The following is a 16,731-nucleotide window of genomic DNA, read 5'->3' as shown; positions in this document are numbered from 1 at the left end:
GCCCTGAGGTGTTAAGTCCCTAATGTCCTAGAAACAAGAGATGAGATTAGACTGCCTAGACGCACAAAGAACCTAATAGACCTCCACGAAAAGGATAAATTAGAAACTCTAAAAGACTTATGGGTAGTAAGAACAATGTAACCAAAAAACCTCTAAGATAATTTGAGTTACTATTGTGTGTGGGGACGAATCAAGGTTGATGTCGCGATTCCACAAAACAGTGCTGAAGAGGGACTTGGGATCACATGGGTAGTTAGCTCTTCTGCTGTATGTAGAAATGAGTCGGGGATGATACCGAATTCCATAAACTGATCTTGAATAGGAATTTTGGACTACACGGGTAGTTATTTCAAGGTTAGTATTTCTATTATATATAGAAACAGACCACGGTTGATACCATGATACTGTACACCAGTCTCAAAGAGAGATCTAAAACTACAAAAGTAGATATTAAGGTGAGTACTTCTATTGCGTGTAGAAATGGGTCATAGATTGAGACTGCAATTTCGTAAACCAGTTCTGAAGAGGGATTTAGGACCACATAGGTAATTGACACTTAAAGATTGCTCCTAAAACTTCGAAACCTACATTGAAGCTTAGATAGCGTTAGGAATAAGCTCAAGCATCCTCGAGCCTAGAGATAAGCAACCTACTATGAATTAGATGCGATAAGAGCCTACAAATTTTGAAATGGCAAATATATATATATAATTTAAATAAAAAAATTTTGAAATAACATAAAAATAGTCCCATTGGGATGGTGCCAAACCAAGTGGTAGTCCGTAATTTGGCTTTAAACCAGCATGTGGGGTCTCATATCAAACTTTTTCTAATTTAATTTTTTTAATTTATATAAATAAATAAATAAATAAAATGTATTGGTAAAGAGAGAATAAAGAATAATTTAAATTATGAGAATAAAGATGGGTGCCAAACTAAGTGCTCGTTCTTGTTCCCCGTATATGTTTTCGACCCAAATTCACTTCATACAATCCCATCTTCGAAAGGCGGCCCTTATGGTTATGGATAAGGAGAAATAAATAGAACCGTTCCTTCTTTGCGGTTACGGTAAGCAAGTCTACTTAGTACACAACAAACACTCCTTTATATATAAAAGGCGAATAATTCACTTTACTGACGAGCGTGAGAGCGATGCACTTTGTCTTTTGGTTTTGAACTTCTAAGAGCTTATAAGTCGGAACTCCATCCACCTTAACCTCTGAAATTCAAAAATTATTTAGGTCTCTCTACTTTCATTTCATTTTTTTTTTAAATATTAAATAAATATTTAAATTAGCTTACTGAATATAAAACATGGGAGAAAAATAAATATAAAACATGGGAGAAAAAAAGAGTTTGTAGAAAAAGTCCATACCTAACATATAATATTATTTAATAATAAGAAAAATAAATAAATAAAAAGAAAAAGTGGTAAAAAAGGGAGTCAAAATTGGAGGTTGTGTTTCCACAAAAATGCCTTTCTCCAAAGTCAAATATATATATATATATATATATATATTTTTTTTTTAAGATAAGATAAATAAAATTTTAAAATTTCGTGAAATGGTAAGATAAAACATGTTTTCTGAACTCGTGTTTGTTTGTAGAGATAGTCGTCACTCTCGCAAACAGTATTTAGGACTAATATGGTGACATGATCATGTTGTTAGAGAACGAGGATAGTGCTGGAGTCATCGATTCCAAACGTTGGAGTGTTACAATAACATTGAGATAATTCATAATAAAATTTTAAGAAAAGCTTAAAAAACTTAATAAATAATTTTAAGGGGTTAGAAAATAAATAATTATAAAATTAAATATAAATAAATAAATAAATAATATAATATAACTCTGGAATCATGAAAAAGTAAGCATTAGATCCAGAATTAAGTGGGCCCTAAACTAACTGGGCCTAAGGCCCAAACAACATCGAACCCCATAAACTCACTCCATTGACTTCTGAATGACCTTGGTCGTTGAATGGACTCTTGTCAACCGTCCAATATATTTAAATAAATAAATTTATATGAAAAATTACCAATTTAATCCCAAACTTTTAAGTTTACCTCTTATAAATTTTATTAATTTTAATTTCTATTGTCATAAATTCAATATTTTTTAAAGAATAAAATAGGTCAACCATCTTAAGCACAAAATATAAAACTTAAACCATATTAAATGCAAAATCATAAATTTGGCATTTAATTTAAATGTGTATAACAAAGATAGTAACTATAATAAATAATACCATTTAAATTTCATTTAGTAGTATTATGAGGAACTAAATAAACCACCTATCAACTACTAAATGAAATTTGATGCATGCTACTGTCCTATCTTGATATTCATGACCTTTTCAGTATTCATCGTCATTTGTGTAGGGGTACTTTATCTTTACCTAAAAAGTATAAGAATAGCACGTGACTTGAATATTTTAAGAAATATTCGGTAAGTCACCCTGTTGAGGTTAATAATGCAATCACACAAATAACATGATTTAGACTTCCCTATACACAGTCCACGCACACGTACATGGACCCACCAAGCAGGCTCATATACGTACCCCTGGCCTTGCTTGGTTGGACACAACACGTTAAATATGGCCGAACGCCACAAAAAAGGAACGACCCGCATGATATTATGACGAACATAAATATCGAAGGTACATGTCCTTACTAACATAACAAGGAAGTATTTCGATGCACATAACATACAAACATGAGGTCCCCGTGATTTATATTCATAGCATAACGTTACATCATTCTCTTTCTCCTTTCATCCATGAGATATTACATATATATATATATATATATATCATGTATACATGGTAGTCTATCACATAATCCATCACATAATTTTTACAAGGCAGAACATAACATTTCATTTCATTCATAACATGACGTAATAGATATCACATGCATACATAGCATAACATCATATGTTAATACATCAGCATAGCATAAAATAATATGGTGGAAGCAGGGGCCACGACACATGCACTCTCATACATCATTCAATTATTTAACTTCAATAGTAAGGTCACTTACATGATTGACCTTGATCGAAGTTAATAATTACTCAACTACCTTTAATAAAAAAAATAAAAATAAAAAGAGGCTTCACCTACCACGTCGAGTTTGCCTCGGAAGAAGAGAGGATGGCGTAGTCGACTAAGAGATACGCGGGTGAGAAGAATGAAATCAAATAAAAACTCAAGTACACATCCAATGGGGTCTCGGGGCCTCAACCTTTTAGTCCATTAATTATATACTTATTTTCGTTACGGCCAATGAGGTAACAATAAATAATTGATTAACTTTAATCACATTAAATTAACTTAACATATTCATTCAATAAATGCTGATTGAACTATTATGATACTATACATAAATTCATAAAACATTCACAACTAACATAAATCCCATTTAAATAAATTTAAATTTATAAGGACGTAACGTTAGCGTATTTATTTGGTTAAAATCTAAAACAAAATAAACATTGCAAAATGAATTTATTTATTAAATAATACATGTGGAAAAGTCAATAATGGTAGACTAAAAAAAAAACCAACAAAAAAACCTGATTCATATGGTTGCAAATCACAACCGCTCATCCTTCCATCCCAACCATTTTAAGTGTATGGACAAATTCTACATTTTTGTGTTTTTTTTCCTCTTATATTCCTATATTAAATTTTGTGGGACAAAATGTTTTAATTCATCGAACTTACCTAAAATATACCTAAAATATTAAAAAAAAATAAAAAATTTACATTTGGATCGTGTATCTTACTTATATATTCATGATCTTCGAGTAATTAAGAACGAATGGCTAAAAATGAAATGAAAATGTTGTACAAATTAGAATTACCTACTTTACAAGAAGAAAAAGAAAAAACCCAATTTTTGTTTTTGATGGGCAATGGCAATGTTGATTGAAATTGTAGAGAGAGAGAGAGAGAGAGAGGAGAGAGAGAGAACTTAGCTAAAAGTCAAAGAGATGGTTGAAGATATTTGGTGAAGAAATTGGGGAAACCAGGGGAGCTGGGAACAGAGCCGAAGGGCTTGGCCAATGGGGGCTCAGCTCGTGAATCAACGAATATGTAAAGCTTTGAGGCTCAATCGCCGGCGAGAAGAATCCTGACGAAATCGGAGCTAGACTCGCCGGTGCTGGAGATAAAATTCCGGGGTTTTGCCCTAATTCCACGGGAACCTCCGTCAAATCCATCATGTCGCTAACGTCGATTTCCCTTTCCCTTTCGGATCGGGGGCTGGCTTTTTCGATTGTGGCGAATCTCGCTGCTGGGGAGAGGTCGCCGTCGGTGGAGGAAGAGGTGGAGGAGAGGCCGGTGAGGCGCTGCACGACGGACATGAAGTTGTTCTCGGCGACGTGGAGGACTTTGGGGGAGATGTCGTAGATGATGAGTGGTTGAGGCCATTGGGAGGCGGCTGGAGGGAGAGGAGGGCGGCCAGAAGGGGGAATCGGCTGAGGGTGTGGCGGCGGCTTCTTGATTTTGCGGGATTCTTGGTTGACACGGAGTTGAGGCGGGCGGGGGCCCTGAAGCTGGATCTCCTTCTTTCTTGGGGTGTTGGGGCTGCCGCCGGCGGAGGAGCCGGCCGGGTTCATGACGGATCTGGCGGAGGAGGATCGGAATCTGATCGGAGATTTGGGATCGGGGGAAAGGGGGGAGAATCGGAGATTTGGGTTAATTTTGGGGTGCTTTTTTGTTTGTAATAATTGGAGACTTGATAAATATGGTTGGAGGAATTAAATATAATTATTATTTTATTTATTTATTTATTTATTTATTTATTTATTTATTTATTTATTTATTTATTTATTTATTTATTTATTTATTTATTTATTTATTTATTTTTGTGACAAAAGTATTGTTTGTTTGACTTTCTAATTGTTGACTTCATAACTGGGAAGAAGGGAACTGTGGGAAGGTGGAAACTCCCCACGAAAATTATTTTTTATTTTAAAAACTCTGGTTTTAATATTGTTTTTTTATTTTTATTTTTTATTTTTCGAATCTTACATTTCTAATTCTCTAAATGTTCCACTAAAAATATTTCTTATTTTAATCTTTTATAATATTTTTTTATTAAATTAGAAAATTAGTTTCTGCATAATAATTTGTCTGAACATTCAATTTGGTATATAATAATTCTTAAAAAATAATATTTAATACATAAAAAATCTGTTAACATAAAATTAAAGTGTATAAATCCAAATAAATAAATAAATAAATGTAAAGGCTGCGATATAATTACCGCCTTATTAAGTTAAGGATGTGATTAGAGTCTACAAATAGGTTGTTTACTGAGTATGCATATACTCATTAGATTCTATTTTTCTTTTTCAAGTGACAAATGACAGCTAGTCAAGGTAGAGTGTTTGAGAGTTGTACGATCATAGAGGAGGGTCGTCTCAGAACGTTAATCCTAAATATAGGGGTTGTGGTTCTTTACGTTTTGTATCTCGTCCTTGGATCCGGTTTTGTAATACATTTTGAAAAAACATTTGGTTTATAATTTTTTTTTTAGTCTATGATTAACATATAAGAGGATCATGTTTAAGTAATAACTTTAAGAGTTTATAGTATATGGACGAGGTTGAATGTCTTATCCTAGTAATACTATTGATACAACTCACTATGTAGTTGTTATAAATTATTTAATCCAAATCGTTCATGTGGAGACATGTGAGTGAGGTTCTTTTTATATACGAGTTTATATAAGATTGGACCATGAACTATTTAATATCTCTTTATAGATTTGTTAATTGAGAAGACTAATATTTCATGGGATGATCATATGCGACTCTATCTTAATCCTGAGTCATTATGACTCTTGTTAACGAGGGTTTGTCCTTTGATTTTGCATGGGTGATAATGACTTTTTTAGCTAATTCAATATGTCTACCATTTTGGAGACTTAACCAAACAGGGAATCGATAACATAATTTCACGAGATAGAAGTGAGTAGATGAGTAATTGCCTTAAATGCTGATTTCAAAAACTTGAACAATAGGGTCTTATTCTCTCACTGAGAAGGAATTGGTTTTTATTGGATTATAAACAAATTGTTTATTATAGAATCAATGGTACTTAAGATATAAGATGTAATTGTTAAGGTAAAATGAACCTTTTACCCAACTGTAATTACGAACAACTCGAGGAAAATCAACTTGTTTGATATGATTATATCAATTGGATACAAACGGTCCTACGGTGCATAAGAATTCAGTTAGAGTTAAGGAAGGAAAATTGTTTAATTAATTTTTTTGTATAGTTGGAACTTATAATCGGTAAGCTCATAAATTTAAATTTTCTTACTCTCGTAGTAACACTATAAAGTTGATTTTTTTTTTTTTTTGGTAATATATATAAAAATAAAATATATTCAATTTAAAAGTTTAAATTAAGATTTATTATATGAGATATATTAAATATAAATAGATAAAATATATTTAATTTGAAAGGTTTAAAATTTAATATATTTAATATATTAAACATAAATTATATTTATTATATTTGATACATTAAATTTTAAGATAATTAATATATCTTTACCTTAAAAGAAAATATATATTTGAGATTTAAATGAAGTTTAAATTAATTAAATATATATTGAAATTTTGTTCAAAATTTAGAACACACATCTCATTAGGGAGTTTTTATAACTGAGCTATCAAAAAGAGAAGTATAGTTTGTTGGTACAGATAGTAACTTTCATTTCTTTTAGATCTTTATCTTAGTCATTCTATTATCAACGTTCAGATGTGGTCATGCTATCGTTCAGATGTGGTCATAGGTCATTCATGTATTCGAGTATTATAGTATAACAGCTTATTTTTGTATTGTTTTTTATTTTTGAATATTGATGACTAAAGAGCATGATTGAACATTCAAGTAGTTCGAATAAACAAATCTTGAATAGGAACCTAATCAATTGTAAGCGTTGTTAGGAGTAAAATTGGGTCGAGGGCCCATTGCGGGGTGACATGGTAGGAAGATGATGGGCGGTGTTGGTGAAGTTTGGAGTTCGTGTTGTGACAATGAATTGAGATTTGATAGGGTATGCGCATGGAGATGGTGCAAATAAGATTGATTCATGATTTCATTATAAATAAAGCGTAGTTAAGATACCCCCAAAATTGAAACTCCAAAGCAAAGAATATCAGGAAGTTTAAAGCGCCTGGATTCTGGTTTGCTCCTCTGCTTCATTTTGGCATCAAATTCCGTGCGCCACAACGATTTCATTACCTAATCCAATCCCAATCTTCCACCTCTCTGCAACGCGGTAGAGGAAGCTAACAAATTCCGCCATTTTCGTCGTCCTCATGACTCCGGCTTTGTCCTCCTCCTCCTCCTCCTCCTCCTCCTCCGCCGCCGCCGCCTCCCAGCGGCTTTTCCGCTGCACTGCTTCGCTGCGGCGAACTCACGCGCCTCACCGCTCTCCTTCCATGTCTCCTCCGCCGAGGAAGCTGAAACTAATGGCGGAGATAATGGTCAAGGCTAAGTATGCGGTTATCGAACGGGACGATTACGACGACGTCAGGTGTGAGAAATGTCGCTCCGGCGACCGGGACGATGAGCTGCTGTTGTGTGACAAATGCGATAAGGGATTTCATATGAAATGTGTGAGTCCGATCGTTGTTAGGGTCCCGATTGGATCCTGGCTTTGCCCCAAATGCTGTGGCCAAAAAAGAGTCAGAAGTAAGAATATTCTCGAACTTGTTGATTCTTGANTTTTTTTTTTTTTTTTTTTTTTTTTTTTTTTTTTTTTTTTTTTTTTTTTGTCAACTTCGTAAGGTGTATAATCTTTGGACTGTCAACGTGTTCGAATTCCATTCTTCATTCTTTTCAAAATTTTGGTTGTAGGTTTTTCTCAGAAGAAGATTATCGATTTTTTCCGAATTCAGAAATGTAAAGACGCAGAATCTCCATATCTATCCGCTCAAGGTAAATTCTTGATTACAGTGTTCAAAATTCATATGATCTTATGTTTGTTTTATAATCTTGATCACGATCGTGCTCCTGGTATTCAATAATATGGGATAGTTATGATATACTTTCTATATATCTGCTCAAATTGTTATTCCTTTCGTAGACATTTCCCTTTACAGTCATTTGAATTGTTTAAGAGCTAGAATATGGTTCTTGAAGTGACATCCCAGATGAATTCCAGAGAAGAAGATCATCTCTTATTCTTCCTTATACTTAATTGAATATGTGAGGTGTAAGTCATGGAAATTCTTTAAACAACAAGGAGTTCACCTGATTCTTGTGGTTACTTTAAATTTAGTTGCTTAGTAAGGAGACATACTGAATGTTTATGCTTTATAACACCTGCTGTAAGACCATTAGACGTTAAAATATAAATCTCCTAAGAAGTACTCTGCTGAAACTTTTCTACACCATAGGTGTTCCTGAACTGTTCATTTGTTGGTCGGTTTTCTTTTAATATTCCCTTTGTTGTACCTTTAAATGCCACAACAACAATGTTCTGATACCAATTGTTGGAGCGTAATGCCACAACAAAAAATGTTCTGATACCACTTATTCAGCGTTGGAAGCCACAACCAAAAAGCTTTGATTTGCAATTGTGTGGAGTCATTGTCATTTTGTATTTATCTAGAGACAATTAGGAGGAACTTTGTTGAGAGACTTTGTAGCGTGAGAGTGAGAGATAACTTGTAAACACTTTGGTTATAGTGATTGGCTACATGGATGTAGAGGAATTTCTTCTCTCCGAACCACGTAAATTTGTGTGTCTCTTTGTTTAATATATATTTGTGGGTGTGTAAATGCGGTCGATCTTGCTTCTGCTTTTGCTACAACAATTGGTATCAGAGCATTTCGTGGCATTTAAGGGTACAACACCTTTCATTTAGACTTAGTCATGGATTCATTGTTTTAATATTATACAAATGGTATCGTGAACTGAAGCTATAAAGCATAGGAGACGACTACGGTCATTGGTGTGGCAGAAGAAAAGGAGAAGATTACTATCATTTCTTCCAAGTGAAGATCCTGATCGCAGATTGAAACAGATGGGTTCACTTGCTACAGCTCTAACAACATTGCAAATGGAGTTCAGTGATGATCTGACGTATTTGCCGGGCATGGCTTCAAGATCTGCTAACCAGGCAGAGCTTGAAGATGGTGGAATGCAGGTTTAAATACTCATCTGTTGTTAATGACTGAGTTAAGAGTGGAATGGTCATAAATTATGACATCTATCTGCCTTCTGTTGTAGGTTCTTTCCAAAGAGGATATTGAGACCTTTGAACTCTGCAGAACCATGAGCAGAAGAGGCGAATGTGCTCCCCTTTTGGTAGTTTTTGATACATGTGAAGGGTAACTTTATTTTGAGCTTCTTAATCATATTCCCATATGATTCTAACCTCTCTACTGAGTAGGTCCATGCTCAATCTATGATGTAGTTTTACTGTACAAGCCGATGATCAAATTAAGGATATGACTTTTATTGCTGAATATACTGGTGATGTCGATTATCTTACGAACCGCGAACACGATGATTGTGATAGTATGATGACCCTTCTTTCAGCCAAACATCCATCTAGAAGTCTTGTCATCTGCCCTGACACACATGGAAACATTGCTCGCTTCATCAATGGAATCAATAATCATACTCCGTAAGTTGAACAAGGCTACCTCATTGTCTTTTATACGTTTATATACTTGTGTTCATTCATATCAGCCTTCATGTCTGTGGAGATAGAGACTGAGTTATGCACATATTGATATCTTCTTTTAGTTTATGTAATATTTGAGAGAATGAAATTGTTGATATTCCATTTTTGTGCAGAGAAGGTAAGAAGAAACAGAACTGTAAATGTGTGAGATACAATGTTAAGGGCGAATGCCGTGTGATTTTGGTTGCTATTCGGGATATTGCTAAAGGAGAGAGGCTTTATTATGACTACAATGGATATGAGTATGAATACCCCACTCATCATTTTCTCTGAGAATTTCTTAGGATACGTCTAACAACTTTGGGATTTAATTTGTCTGTCCCATACAGTTTTTTCACCATTTTTTCTTCTTCTTCTGCTGAATCTTGTTGCAAAGTCAACAGTTGTTGCTGATTCTACCAAAGTAATTTGTATTGCATTCCCTCGGCCGAGGTCGAGGCTCGGACCAACCAGGCCCGGGAGGAGGAGGGGGGAGGAATGCCAGATTTTTCCCAAGATTTGGTAGTGAAGGATGAAGTTCTGTTAGGTATATTACTGTAATACAATTGTGAGATAAATGTGCTTTCATTTCTTGTGAAAAGTGATTGCTTGTTACTCCATTCCTACTTTTCTCCCATTTAAGTTTCTTTTATCCCTTGCCTGACGTTTCACATTGGTTTTAGTAAACTTTGAGCAGACTTTTAGCTCGAAATCTTCCTTATTAAGATCTCGTTTGTTGTGTTGTGAAATGATATACGAAATCAACGAGTTGGAAGAATATATAAGTGAAGATTGAAAACCATGAAGTTTGAAATAGTTGTCTTGTTCATATGGTATGTTCGAGCCCGGTCTTGGAAGGAGACTATTACGTCACTAAAGAGAGTTCTTCATTCGAAAATGAGGTTGCGAAAGAAACAACAAAGGGAGTTCCCTTTGTTTGAAGAAACCTTCATTCAAAATGGGGGACCAAAGGCATGCGCCTAAGAAAAAACATCTTTTGGCCTTGTTAGTTATGAAGCTTCTAAAAGTTTCATTTTCACCCCTTATCCCTTGATTAATTCTCTTTTGGGGATTTTATTTTAGCTGAAATTACATATTTACCACAATATTTTGTTTCAACATTATCATGAATGAGCAAGCCCAATTGAAAGAAGTCCAGGCCTTAATCTAATGGGCTTCATAAATTTTATAAGGCCCACCCTCCAAGCAAGGCTTATAAGCCCAATTCATGGACTTGGTTCATTAGGTTGAATCTTGGTGGATTGAGCACTTTGATGAAGTTGAATTACCACAAACATTAAGGTCACATATAGATGTAAAATAAGATCAAGTTATCGTGTAGCACTTCAATTCATGCACTATTACACTGCCTAGGTAAAAGGAATGAATTCATAAAACATCATACCATTGTGGCGAGTCGTATTCATCTAACATGGTATCAGAGCCATGCCCTAAACTTAACCATGTCAATAGAATCCTCAAATATCGAACAAAGAATTGTGAGACTCGAAGGTGTAGTCAAAAGTGATTAAAGTGTCGAACAAATTGTGTACTTTGTTCGAGGGCTCCAGAGAAAGGAGTCGAGCCTCGATTAAGGGGAGGCTATTCGAGATCTCCATAAGCCTCAGGGGAGGCTTATAGTGAATCCTACTATCTCAATTGGTACGAGGCTTTTTGGGAAGCCCAAAGCAAAGGCATTATGGAGAATTGTGGGATAATCCAGTTACCTAGAGAAAGTTGAGTTATATGAGTTAAGTATTCTTTTCTTAAGAATACATAAACAAAAATAGCAATGCAATTGCATTATAAGGTTGCAATTTGAACGGATTAACATGAAACCGATTAATCCAAAAGCACCATGGAGAGCAACAACAAAAGTCCATAAACCACCTAATTAACACCGTTGGTTCCATTTAACTGACCTAGCGTTAGGAGAACTCATGAACCAAGTATATCACAAAATTTTCATTTATTGAATCTAATCCAACTCATCTTAAATAAGTTTATAACCCCATCCAAACCATGCAGGAAAGGTTAGATTGACAGAATTTTTCGAGTCATCCAATTTTTTGAACAAACCAAAGATTGCCCGAGAAAAACAATTCTTCAAATAATTTAGATATATGTATATATTTTTATTGAAAGAAGGAAAATAATATGGAGGTTGTGATGTATGTGGGTTAGAGTGTAGGTTAGCCATGTGAGGGGCAGAGCAAAGGAGATGACACCAAAACCAAACAAAACAGATATCCAAAGCAAAAGGTGTAGCACATTGGATCGAAGTTTACAGGAAGTGGGTGCACCTTCAATCTTCTTCTTGTCACTTTCAAACACTGTCTTGTAATCAAACAAAAGATAAGGATGATAACACATCACCTGTTCTTTTCACACCCACCGCCATAACCCAACCATCCCATTAAAACCATCCTATATTCCCTCACCTCTTAACCCAAACAAACAGAGACATGGGGAGTTCAGAGGAGGAAAGATTAGTTCAAATGATTGATGATTTCATTGAATCACCTCAACCTCCAACCCCTTCTTCTTCAAATCCTCTCCCTCTTCCCTCCAACACCCATTATTTTTTCACTTTAAAGGTACTAATTCCTTCCATTTTACAATACCCATTACACAAAAACCCTTCAATTCTATGCTTTAATTCAATTCATGTGTATAGGAGATTCTTGGGAACACTGCAAGAACAGCTGAAATTGAAGTGAGTCAGGCTGTGATGAAGCACATGAGAAGGAAAACAGATGCTCCCAAGACCACCCCCCTTAAGAAATGGCTTGTCATGAAGCTCAAAATGGACGGCTATCATTCTTGCGACCTTTGTCACACCTCTTGGGTCACTTCCACGGGATGCCCACCCGGTGAGTCCAAATATCTGCTAGAAGTGGACTTAGACTATTACAAATAATAACATATTTCATCTATAACAGGGGATTACGAGTACATTGAGATGAAAGCAGAGGGTGGGAAAAGGATGATAATAGACATAGATTTCAAGGCGCAATTTGAAGTGGCAAGAGCAACAGAGAGTTACAAGCAGCTGACACAAGCACTGCCATCGGTGTTCGTAGGGAGTGAAGAGAAGGTTGTGCAAATAATATCAATTCTATGCTCGGCAGCCAAGCAGTCGCTTAAGGAGAGTGGCCTCCATATTCCCCCTTGCAGAACTTCCACTTACATGCAGCGCAAATGGGTGGCTACTTCCCAACAAAGGCCCAAGGCAGCGCCGTTGGTGAAGGCAATTGGGAAGAGGGTTTGGGGCGGTGGCTCTGCCTTGTCCACTCAATTTTCCAATATGAGTATCAATTGTTGTTGATCATTATTGCTTTAATTCAATTTTGACCCAATCTTTTGATCATGTGTTCTAGAATGGACACCTGTTTGCCCCTTACGAATTTAATGAAAAAGGTAATTGGGTAAGAATGAACGACCATTTTTAGATATGAGCTCAAATCAACCGAACAAGTTCTACAAAATTAAGAACTCAAATCATTATTAGATATGAGCTCAAATCAACCCTTTTGAATTTATGTAATCATTAAACGATAGATTAGTAATCATCATGATTATTGAACTATAATAGAACTTTAAATTATATATCAATTCGATAGAAATTAACTATGAAATGACGTCGTCTTAAACACAAAAAATGAGATGAATAGTAGAAACTCGAAAAGACAAGTGAAAATCAGCCATATTCTTTGTATATAAAGTTGTGGCATATCTTTTTTTGTTTTTTGTTTTTAATTTTCACCGTTCCTTTTCTTTTCCTCCATGTTTTAAGTCCCTCGTAATTGATTTGGTAGAATGAACTAGGAAGCATTCTTTAGATTAACCAAAAGAAAGGTAGGTAATCTTCCTCAATTCACGATCCAAAAAATTTTCCCATTGTTCATGAGTGAAAGATGATGGTAATGACTTTAAGTAGCAGAAAAATTTAGAGTCGTTACAAAGGTGGGAAGGTGTTCGGGAACTGTACTGTCGCAGAAAGGGTGTCGAAATAAGATTAAAATTCATGATTAGTAGAAGAAACAATTGTTTAGAGGTAAATTGAAAGAAAGTTGTAAGAAATATTATTGTTTTTGAGAAGGAATATGAGTTATTATCCAAAGTGAAGTGGGGCCAAAGGGGAGAAAAATAAAGAAAAGAGAATCGTAAGGGTAAAACAAGAGGCACTCATCTAAAACCAGTGGCCCTAACAAAACAATGGGAAACGCAAGGTTTTGATATCCATTTCATACCTATCATTGTACTTAGTATACAGTATGGACAGAGTTACGTTATCAAATGACACACCAATCTACACATTTTTATATGTACTCTTCTCCTTATCTTCAACATTTCGTATCGTTTTTCTTTGATATTCTCTCGATTGGATTGAGCCACAAGAATCTATCGATTTTGTAAGTTGGGTCTTATCGTCCAACTTAAAAATAGTCCAAACAGAAGAAGAACAAGGGTCCTAATTGAAAAAGGTGTCCAATGGTATAGGTTTTGCTCGCTCGCTCGCTGTGTGATTGGGTAATTAGCCACTAAAGTAGTCGAAAGAAATGATTCAAAATGAATTTTGTGGAAATTATATATTGTGTAATCAGATAATTAGCCACTCACTAAAATTTTATTGCAGTTCCATAAGAAGAATCCTCCTCATTTAGGGCATTGTGATTGAGTGACCTTTTTTTTAAATAAAGAAATAACTACTTGTTCTTGGTGGGTCATGAATTTACTTGTTCTTGCTAGGTCATGACATGAAAGCAACTTTCCCTTTTGAGCTTCCCTCAAGACTTTAATACGCGTCTCACACCCTTATAAATGATGGTTTGTTCTCCTCCCCAACTAATGTGGGACATCACAATTCACCCCGCTTCGGGGCCCAACGTCCTCGCTCGCACTCTTTCCTTCCTCCAATCGATGTGGGATCGCCTCCAAATCCACCCCCTTTGGGCCCAACATCCTTACTGGCACATTGCCTTATGTCTACCCCCTTCAGAGAACAGCGAGAAGGCTAGCACATCGTTCGATGTCTGGCTCTGATACCATTTGTAACGACTCAGGCCCACCGCTAGCAGATATTGTTGTCTTTGAGCTTTCCCTTTCGGGCTTCCCCTCAAGGCTTTAAAACGCGTCTACTAGGGGAAGGTTTTCACACCCTCATAAATGGTGGTTTGTTCAAGGAACGTAGGACATCACAATTAATGTAATTAATTGAGTAATTAAAAATTTAGAAAATAAGTAGGGGCAAATAAGTCCAAAAATCATCTCTTTAATTCCCAACAAAATGAAACATGATTTCATTGGATATATGTGTAGAAAAAATTTCGGTCCTATGTCACTGTCGTATGAGATATGATTATCACATCAAACAGTACATTTATTTTAGTCCTCACATCAATTACTTTCAAAGAATTAGAATAAGTTCGTGTTCTCGTTAACACTATGACTCACCCTAATCAATTTGAAAATCATTAAAATAATTTCTAAATAAAACACAAATACTCAACATAAATAGTATCCTATTTAAGAACTTCCATAAAATTGCATAATTTTTAAATATAGAAAGTCACAGAAAAGTTTTAGGTGACACAAATAAAATTAAATATTTTTATCCCATTAAATTCATCACAAATCATTCTGATAATCTAAAATATTTATGGAGTTAATAATAATAACAAGAAAAGATTAAAATAATAATAAGAAGAAGAAAATATTAAAATAATCATTCCGATAATCTAAATTATATGATGTCAACTGTGTATAGGATTGTGTCATCAAAATGATTTAAAGATAAAAACTATAGAGACCTCATGCACTTTGTGTGTACATAAACATCGAGTTACTCCTCAATTTATGATGATGAGTACGGACGTGTACACTATGATAATAATCATCATCACGCCTCGCATAACACTCGAGGGTCTGCTAACCTCCCGACGACGCTATGGACAGCTAGTTCGACTATGATGGGTCCATGGGGGTAAACCGTCTGGATATCCACACTCACACGTGTGGGTTGTGTGTAGGAAAGTACTACACATCCAATTTTGTTCGAACTAGATGTCACTAATCATAGGTCCCTAATTATGAGTTTCATGTGTTTGCATTTCCAATAGTGGAGTCACTCACCGAATATTTCTTAAAATACTAAGTCGTGTGCTACTTCTATATCAGTTAAAGACAAAACACTCCTGATGACGACATGCAATTAAAGACCATGACACATGCATAGAACAGCAACATTTCATGTCTTAGACTTAGGTTAACATTTTAAATATTTTTATTTTTTTTATACTATATTTCGTACCTTGTGTTAAAAATACTTTTGTGTTCCACCTAAGAACATACATTATGACACCAGCGACTTTAAGTTATTAAAAATCTAAGGACATTATAGTAATTTTAATCGAAATTGGTTAAAACATTATAATAATTGCGATATAATATCGAAATGGGTTAAAATATTCCTCTTTCCAGCACACTTTTCTGATTTGTCAAAATAATAATAATAATAATAATAATAATAATAAATAAAATAAAATAAATAAATAAATAAAACGCTTTTCTGTGAGCTTTAAAAACACGCACACTTTTTCTTCCCTTCAGAAAAAAAAAATTAGTGAAATATTTCAATTAACTATTTAAAAATTATTTCTTTAACCTTTTTTCTTTTCTTTAATTTATTAAAATTCTTTAAAATAATTATTTACCATTTTTTATGAATTTAATAATTATATTAAATAAAAATAGTAGGTTTAAACGATAGATTCATTGCTTCACTTTTACATTTATGTTTTTTTATTTAAAAATATATATATATATATATTACCCTTTAGAATAAAAAAAATAAAAATTAATATCTAATTATCTAACATTTTTCTAAAAAAATTAAATCTCCATATAAACTATAAAAATAAAATGAAATTCAAAATTGATTTTCGTTTAATGGCAAATGATTGAACCTTAAAGATCCCACTTATTACCAAATCAACCACTGAACATTTTTTTTTTTTTTTTTTT

General features: G+C 34.4%; 4 protein-coding genes across 8 annotated transcripts; 2 read left to right on the top strand and 2 right to left on the bottom strand.

Annotated features, from left to right (window-relative positions):
- Positions 1-3,811: 3,811 nt before the first annotated feature.
- LOC111795665 (protein MKS1-like) lies at positions 3,812-4,759 on the bottom strand. The gene has a single exon (XM_023678209.1). The coding sequence runs from the start codon at positions 4,624-4,626 to the stop codon at positions 3,985-3,987; it is 642 nt and encodes a 213-aa protein (XP_023533977.1). The 5' UTR covers positions 4,627-4,759; the 3' UTR covers positions 3,812-3,984.
- A 2,463-nt stretch (positions 4,760-7,222) lies between these two features.
- Positions 7,223-7,380, bottom strand: LOC111794648 (neurofilament medium polypeptide-like; the record flags this gene model as incomplete). Its single annotated transcript, XM_023676742.1, is given in 1 exon segment — positions 7,223-7,380. A coding segment is annotated over 1 exon segment (142 nt), but the record flags the coding sequence as incomplete, so codon positions are not given.
- Positions 7,331-10,360, top strand: LOC111794646 (probable Histone-lysine N-methyltransferase ATXR5). Of its 5 annotated transcripts, none has more exons than XM_023676739.1 (7): positions 7,331-7,723; positions 7,889-7,969; positions 8,957-9,183; positions 9,267-9,367; positions 9,454-9,666; positions 9,840-9,968; positions 10,110-10,360. In XM_023676739.1, exons 1-7 carry the CDS (start codon positions 7,348-7,350, stop codon positions 10,117-10,119), a joined length of 1,137 nt encoding a protein of 378 aa, XP_023532507.1. In that variant the 5' UTR covers positions 7,331-7,347; the 3' UTR covers positions 10,120-10,360. The 5 variants fall into 5 exon arrangements, with proteins under 5 accessions (XP_023532507.1, XP_023532506.1, XP_023532504.1 ...); XM_023676738.1 differs by having other exon boundaries at positions 10,103-10,360; XM_023676736.1 differs by having other exon boundaries at positions 10,056-10,360.
- Positions 10,361-12,109: 1,749 nt separating this feature from the next.
- LOC111795677 lies at positions 12,110-13,150 on the top strand. The gene is made up of 3 exons (XM_023678226.1): positions 12,110-12,302; positions 12,383-12,578; positions 12,648-13,150. Exons 1-3 carry the CDS (start codon positions 12,171-12,173, stop codon positions 13,031-13,033), a joined length of 714 nt encoding a protein of 237 aa, XP_023533994.1. The 5' UTR covers positions 12,110-12,170; the 3' UTR covers positions 13,034-13,150.
- Positions 13,151-16,731: the final 3,581 nt, after the last annotated feature.

The sequence above is a fragment of the Cucurbita pepo genome, chromosome LG05, assembly GCF_002806865.2.
Source record: "Cucurbita pepo subsp. pepo cultivar mu-cu-16 chromosome LG05, ASM280686v2, whole genome shotgun sequence".
Taxonomy (NCBI): domain Eukaryota; kingdom Viridiplantae; phylum Streptophyta; class Magnoliopsida; order Cucurbitales; family Cucurbitaceae; genus Cucurbita; species Cucurbita pepo.
This window is presented reverse-complemented; position numbering and strand designations above follow the sequence as displayed.